Source organism: Gavialis gangeticus, unplaced genomic scaffold, assembly GCF_001723915.1.
Source record: "Gavialis gangeticus isolate Ggan-Ray unplaced genomic scaffold, GavGan_comp1, whole genome shotgun sequence".
NCBI lineage: Eukaryota > Metazoa > Chordata > Crocodylia > Gavialidae > Gavialis > Gavialis gangeticus.
In genome coordinates, this window is record NW_017728994.1 from 46,963,460 (window position 1) to 46,970,573 (window position 7,114).

Genomic DNA, 7,114 nt, shown 5'->3' on the forward strand with positions numbered 1-7,114 from the left:
TCCTCCTCCAGCCGCCGCTCCGGCCCCGGCTCCTCCCCACGGCCCGCCTCCGCCTCCTCCTCCTCCCCTTCCCTCGCACCAGAAGCCGGGCACCTCCTGCCCTCGGGTTTCTCTGCTCTGTGACATGGGCCTCAGTTTCCTCATCTGCAAAATGGGCACAGACTCAGCAGAACAGACCAGTGCGGCCCTTTGCACCAGGCCAGCGACTCTGGTCTTTTTTGGCTGGCCAAAAAGGAGCGGAGACAGAGAGCCGGCCTTCCCCCAGGGGCTCAAGTCTCTCCCAGGGGCCTGAGACCACAGCTCTAGGCAGCCCCAGACATCTGGGTGGGAGGGATCACAGCACGGGCAACCTCCGCATCCTCCCTCCGGCACATTTGGTGCCCGGGGACACGAGCCAAACTAAACCAGCTCCCCACCAGCTCAGGCCTGCGACTCCATCCAGGAAATGGCTGGGATGCTGCTTCGCCTCCTGCAGCAGGTGCGGGGATGTAAGACCATGACCCACGGTCCATCCAGCCCCGTCCTCCACAGCGGTGGGGGAGCATAAGACCGGATCTCTACGTGATCGGTAGCCCCTGGCACCCACCGTTACAGATCTAGAGGCCAAAGGGACCATCCTGCTGAACAGTCATCGATAGATGGATCCTGCTCGAGTCTATCCGGTCTTGTTGACCTGGCTCTGCTCTCTGCCACCTCCTGCAGCGAGGTGTCCCACCAGTGAATGACACGCGCAGATGAAGGAAATCTCCAGACTGCTCTGGTCCTTTTTGGAGAAGCCTGCTCAGCTCTGGGCGTCTCCCTCAGCACAGAGACTACAGCACTCGATCGGGCTGCCCCAGGCCATGTGTGACCCCCTCCCCAATTTACCATGGAGGGAAAGACCCTGGAGGTGGTCAAGGACCTCCCCAACCCCAGTAGCCACCTCTAGTGAGACCTCAAGCTGCTTCAGCACATCTTCATTCACCGCCACCTCCAGGAGGACACCGAGATCCAGGCCTAAAAGGCAGTCGCATTGCTGCCCACCGCTCTGGATGCTGATCACAGGTGACGTGCCCCAGAGTGACACAGAGCTGGTGGGGCAAGAGCAGGAGGTGGCTGAGCCTCTGCTGCTGGGCATTGGGAGATGCTGAGGCTCAGCCCCAGAGCACGCAGCATCCCAACAGCTCTGGGGCTCAGAGCTGTGTGCGAGAACACCCACCGCATCCACCCGGCGTAGGACCACAGCATCTAGTGCCTGCGCCAGGTCAAACTGGGGTTGGACGGGGGTCACATCTAGTCCAACCTCCTGCTCCAAACAGGACCAGCCCCAGCTACATCATCCCAGACAAGGCTTTGTCTACCCACTTCTTAAATACCTCCAAGGATGGAGACTGCACCACATCCGTTTCCAGGGCTTCACCACCCTCATGAGAAAGTTTTTCCTAATATCCAACCTCAACTTCCCTTGCTGCAGCTTGAGCCCATTGCTCGTCCTCTATCTGCCCCCATGGAGACCAGTCCAGCTCCATCCTGTTTGCAGCCCCCCTGCAAGGAGGTGAAGGCTGCTATTCAATCCCCCTCTGATCTTCCCTTCTCCAGATTGAATTAGCCCAGGTCCCTCAGCCTCTCCTCACCAGTCCTGTCCCCCAGTATCCAAACATTTTCACAGCCCTCCACTGGACTCTTTCCAACATGTCCACATCCTTTCTGTAGTGGGGGCCCACAGCTGGACACAGGACTCCAGATGTGGCCTCCCCAGTGCTGAATAGAGGGGAAAAAAATCACATCCCTCCATCCGCTGGCAACACTCCTACCGATGCAGCCCAGGATGCCAGTAGCCTTCTTGGCACCAAGGGCGCTGCTGGCTCCTGTTCAGCTTCTTGTCTCCTGTCCCCCCAGGTCCTTTTCTGCAGAGCTGCTGCCCAGACCGTCCCCCCCAGCCTGCACCGGTGCAAGGGATCACTCCCTCTTCAGTGCAGGACTTTGCATTTGTCCTTGTTGAACCCCATGGGATTTCTCTTGGTCCAACCTTCCAGTTTGTCGAGGTCCCACTGAATCCTAGCCCTACCCTCCAGCATATCTACTAATCCCCCCCGCTTGGTGGCACCTGGGGCTCCTGCCTGTGGGAAGGACTTGGAGCAAACCCCAGAAGTCAACAGAAATTGTGAATGAAGGCAATAGTCACCCAATCCAAAGCCAGGCACCCCAAGCCTCGCTGCTCTGGGTCATCTCTCCCCTGGGCAGGGCACAAAACTCAAGCTGCTTCTTCATGCTACTGATCTACCCAAGTAGAGTTCAGACCTGCAGACGGGGCCTCTGTGATGCCTGCCTGGGCCGACCAGCATGGGGCTGCTCCCGGACCCCCCCAACCGCCCAAACGAGCTGTAGCACCTGCCTCCCCAGGCCTGTCACACCAAAGGAACAGGAACCAGGGCTGCGCCCTGGGCTGGGGCTGAGTGACCGCAGTGCTGGCCCTGGCTGTGCTGCGACCCCGTGACAACACGCCTTGACTGCGGGCCATGGGGTGAAACCCAGGACCATCCCCGCCCCTTTGAGAACAACACACAGAGGCACTTGGTTTTCCTGGCAGTTTTTCCTGAGCATGGGGAGCTGACAGATCACAGGAGGGCTGCCCACAGCCCTGGTGAATGTGGCTGGACAAACCCCGTCTCTGGCTGGGGGAGCAAGAAGCCCCCTGCCCTGGAGCAGCTGGGGGCTCTTCCCTATCTGTGGATGCAAGGCAAGGATGGAGCCCGCAGCGCAGGCAGTGTCCGATTGCTGGTGAATTCGCCCCTCCTGGACTGCTGGTGAATTCCCTCCTCTCCCAGTCCGCAGGTGCTCCCAAACCACCACAGGGTGGAAGGCACAGTCATTCCTGTAACAACCATCTGAGCCTACAGGCTCCCGTGTGCACCCCCCTGGAAACCAGTCCCGAGTTGATGGTGCCTGGCATGGTGAGGCAGCCCTGAGGTGTGAAGAAGAGGCATTCATAGCCCGGCAAAGGCAGCTCTGCCAGTGCTCCCCAGCCCCAGCCTCCCACTGCTCTTCCCCTCCTGGAGGCAAGGGAGAGAAGGTGCCCAACAAGGCAGCACCTTTGTGACACCGTGTCCACAAGAGGTGAGCAGAAATGTCCCTGCGCCAGGCCGACCCGGACACCAGGAGAGCAGCGCTGCCGGGGGGATGGATCTGTTTCCCCCCGCGCCAATAGCTGCTTGCACCCCAGTCAGCATTCAGTCAAAGTCCTGGGGAATGGGAGAAATGTCCTGTCTCCATCCCCACATCTGGCACGCGGCTCTCTGGGGCCCACCTCCAGAGGGGGCATCAGCAATGGGTCTCCCCCACCACACTCCAGGTCTCAGCTCCGTCCCCAGTCCTGGCTGGCTTCTCCTCCTGAGAGCCAAGGGGGCTGCGATTGGTGGGAGCCCAGGCCGCAGCCCCAAGACACAGCAGAGCCCTGGTAATGGGCTGCCTTGACACAAAGTCACAACACGAGGTGCAACACTCCTCTCCCCTCCAGCCTGAACAGGCTGGCGTGAGCACGGTGCTGAGGCAAGGATGATGCCCAAGAAGCCAGGCTCATGGGTCCTTGGAGGACCCACTGCCCTTGGGCGCCACCTCCTTGGGCACCATCACCTTGGGCGCCGGCTCCTTGGGTGCCGTCACCTTGGGCGCCGTCACCTTGGGCGCCGTCACCTTGGGCGCCACTGCCTTCTCAACCTTCACCTTCTTGAGCTTGGCCTTGCCCTTGCCCTTGGTAAGGCCCGAGAAGGTGAGGGAAGTCTTGCTGAAGTCCAGTGGGAAGATGCCCACGTCACCATCAAAGCGGTTCTTGGACACCTGCAAGTACCGCTTGCCCGGCCCCGACCTCAGCTTCCGGTCCTGGAGGATCAGCACATTGTCGGCCTCCTGGCTGGCCTGGGGGTGAGATAGACAAATGGGGAGCTGACTGGGGACTGTGGGGTCGCACCCTACAGGTTCTGTGAACCTGACGAACCCTCCCCATGCTGACCAAGCTCCAGCCACCTGCTGCATCACGGGAATGCCGTTGCTTCTGGAGTGGAACATGCCCTTAAAAAGAGCCCCTCATAAAACCACCCAGGCAGCAGGCAGGAAGCAAGTTGTCGTCCCACCCCACCCCAAATGTACTGGCCCCTACAAGGAGGATGGACGCAGTTCACTCCTTCAGAGCTGGGACCAGGGCCTTGGGAGAGAGGGCACCAGACCTCTGAAGACCCAGAACGAAGCGTGTGGAGGTGTCTGTGCCTGACCGGGGCTTCCCCATCTCCTGCTGACTGCCTCTGCATCTATTCACCAGTGGGACCTACCCCATGGGTCACAACCTTGGTGTTATTAGGGGCTGTTGAGGGCATATTCCACCCCAGAAGCGGCTGCAGGGAAGGACAGGAGCTTTGCCTCCTGGGCACCTGTTCCAAGGGGCACAGCAGGGCTCTTCCACACCCAGCAGGTCCCATGCCCAGGGCTGTCCCGGGGAGGGGGCCACGGACAGCACCGTAAGGCTCTGCCATGTCCGCTGGCTCCACACTCTGGCCACTCGCCACCACCCCCAACCCCGCACAGGCTGATATGCCCCCAGCCCCGCACACCCATATGGATGGCTCTGCCTGGGACCCAGAGGCAGGGCAGGACCTCAGCCTCGTTTACCTTGGCAGAGCCAAAGATGGAGGCTGTCTGCAGCTCCCGCTCATTGTCCTCCTTGCGAGGGTGGATGACCAGCGTCACATGGCATGAGTTGTCCGTGGCAAACTTGCGGAAGGTGCCCACAACATGGTCCTGACAAGCCAGCCTGTGGGAGGGAAGAGGAAGGGGAAGGTCAGGGACTCCGAGTGCCAGCCCTGGCTCTACGACACTCCTGACCCAGTCACTCAGCTGTGGAACAGATCAGGAGCACCGGGAACGTGGACCAGGGGTGCCCCCCGAGAACAGCCCCTGCAGCCCCTATTGCCAGCGGCAATCACGGCCCCGACCTACTCCAGAGCCCCAGGGACAAGTTCACTGCTTCCACCTGAGCTCCCACAGTCAGTCAGAGCAGGCAGGGGGCAGAACCCAGGAGTGCGGGTGGCCAAATGACTGCTGGGACAGGCTGTGCCCCATCCTTTTCACACAGCAGAGGCAAGACTCGGTGGTCTGGAGAAGAAGCCTATTCTCCCCAGTGCCTGTTGACCACAGCCCAGGCCTAGTGATCAGAGCAGCAGGCAGGGCCAAGCCCCTGCGGTCTGGATGGGCCCCAGCACTGACTTCCTGTATGACCATACCCAAGTCAGTTACCCCCTGCACTTCAGCCCCTGCCTTCCTGCCTTGAACAGGACTGAGCTGGGGGCTGGGCTGGCAAGGCGGGTGCAGGACATAGCAACGCCAGCTGACAATCTGACCCCGGGAACACATCCTTCAGCTCTGGCTGGACCGGCACCAGGGGTGGTAACAAGGGGTACATCACGCAGGCAATGCCCAGAAAAGGTGGGAGCCAGCAGGGGTCAAGCCAGGTTCAAAGGTGACACTGGAGGGAGGACGGGTCCCAGGAAGGAAGCGATGCAGCGGGGATGTAACCTGTCTGCTGAGAGCTGCTCATGTCCCATCATGAACTGCAGGTTGTCAATGACGATGTGGACGATGTCGTACATGTACACGGCGTGCAGCATGGTGTCGATCACGGCCCTGCAGGAGCACACCAAGCCCCTCAGCCCCTGCTGCCAACCAGCCTGGCAGGCTCCAAGTCCCACCCGCGCAGCTCCCTCCCTTAGGAAGGGGAGTTTCATCCTGTGCTGCAGAGACTGGGGCCTCACTAAGTTCCATGGACCCACGGCCCTGACCACTCGCTGTTCACACCGATCTGTTCCCCCTGGCCGAGGTCTGAACCAGGGCTGTCCAACCCCTCCTGCAGCATTTGGGCACAAGCCCTGTGGTTGCTCAGAACTTGCAAAGCCCCCTGCACATGCACAGATCCCTCTGCGCCCAGCAAGGGCACAAGAACAGCCAGGTATGAATTGGTCACTCAGGCTGGACACCAGGTCTGCAAGCACTGCAGCAAGGAGGGTCCGGAGCCACCTCCCAGGACAAGTGTTAGCAGGTTATCTACAAAAGCAGTCTGTGTGCCTTCCTTGCCTTCCCTTCTGCCTGACTCCAGTCTGACACAGCCAGGATAGCAGGAAACTGAACTGAGGGCAGCTCCAGAAACCCCTTCCCCTCCCCACACCCAGGAAGCACATGACAGCCAACGACCCACACACAGGGGTCTGAGCACCCCTCACTTGAGGCTCTGCTGGCCATGGAAGGTCATGAAGTAGAGCGGCAGGTCCTCAAAGCGATCGGCCCACTCGTCATACTGGTCCAGCTCCTCTTCAAGGCGCTGGGTTGCAAACTGCGTCAGCATCACCTTGGCCAGGCGCACGTTGCTGATCTCAAAGCTGCCCCACAGCGTGTTCACGCCCTGCATGCAGAGGTCCAGTGCGTACTCACTGATGAAGGTAGTCTTCCCGCTGCCCGTCGGACCTGTCGACAGGGGTGGGGAGGGGAGGTTAGCTGAGGAGAAGTGCCCCCCGCCCCGCCCCGCCCCTCCTCAACCAAGGCACCGCAGCACTCCTGCGCAGCAAGGGAGACTCCTCACTGGAGATTGCTGAAGAGCCTGCAGAAGACCAGGACTCACTAGGACTCAACAGGGGTTTTCTGTAACACAAACCCACAGCCAGAGGGGTGAGGGTGAAAGTAGGGCATCCTGGGTCTGTGCTGGGGGTGGGATTACTTGACTCCCAAGGCCCCTTCTGCCCTGGTGATTCAAATCATTTGTACAGGACAAGGGGCCCAACAACTTCAGCAGAGAGTCTGTCATCTCCTGCTCGCTCCTGGAGTAGCAGGAGCATTGCCAAGGCAGCACCGCACTAGCTATTTTCAACGGGAGCCAGCTGGTCCCTGAGGAAGTCCAGCAGCCTCCTGCACTGGGGGACGGGGGGGGGAAGAGGGGGCAGGCTATGCTTTCCCTCCCCGCTCCGGCCGCTCACCTGTGAAGACTGTGAGCTCCCCTTTGCGGTGGCCCTTGAGAAGTTTGTTGAGGTCAGGGAAACGAGTCCACCTGACACCAGCCACCTGCTCCACATTGGCCAGCTCACCGAAGACCTCATCC

The 7,114-nt window shown here is 60.5% G+C and overlaps 2 protein-coding genes across 2 annotated transcripts in view; both read right to left on the reverse strand.

The window, feature by feature from the left end:
- The window catches only part of LZTS2 (leucine zipper tumor suppressor 2), a 12,053-nt gene extending 10,850 nt beyond the window's left edge, over window positions 1-1,203 (reverse strand). The window contains exons 1-2 of the mRNA XM_019502147.1: window positions 1,199-1,203; window positions 935-1,070 (exon numbers count right to left, since the gene is read on the reverse strand). Coding sequence (XP_019357692.1) covers window positions 935-1,070; window positions 1,199-1,203 — 141 coding nt within the window. The remainder of the gene's footprint in view (window positions 1-934; window positions 1,071-1,198) is intronic.
- A 2,097-nt stretch (window positions 1,204-3,300) lies between these two features.
- The window catches only part of TWNK (twinkle mtDNA helicase), an 11,612-nt gene continuing 7,798 nt past the window's right edge, over window positions 3,301-7,114 (reverse strand). The window contains exons 4-8 of the mRNA XM_019502148.1: window positions 6,246-6,486; window positions 5,545-5,652; window positions 4,642-4,783; window positions 3,685-3,894; window positions 3,301-3,366 (exon numbers count right to left, since the gene is read on the reverse strand). Coding sequence (XP_019357693.1) covers window positions 3,301-3,366; window positions 3,685-3,894; window positions 4,642-4,783; window positions 5,545-5,652; window positions 6,246-6,486 — 767 coding nt within the window. The remainder of the gene's footprint in view (window positions 3,367-3,684; window positions 3,895-4,641; window positions 4,784-5,544; window positions 5,653-6,245; window positions 6,487-7,114) is intronic.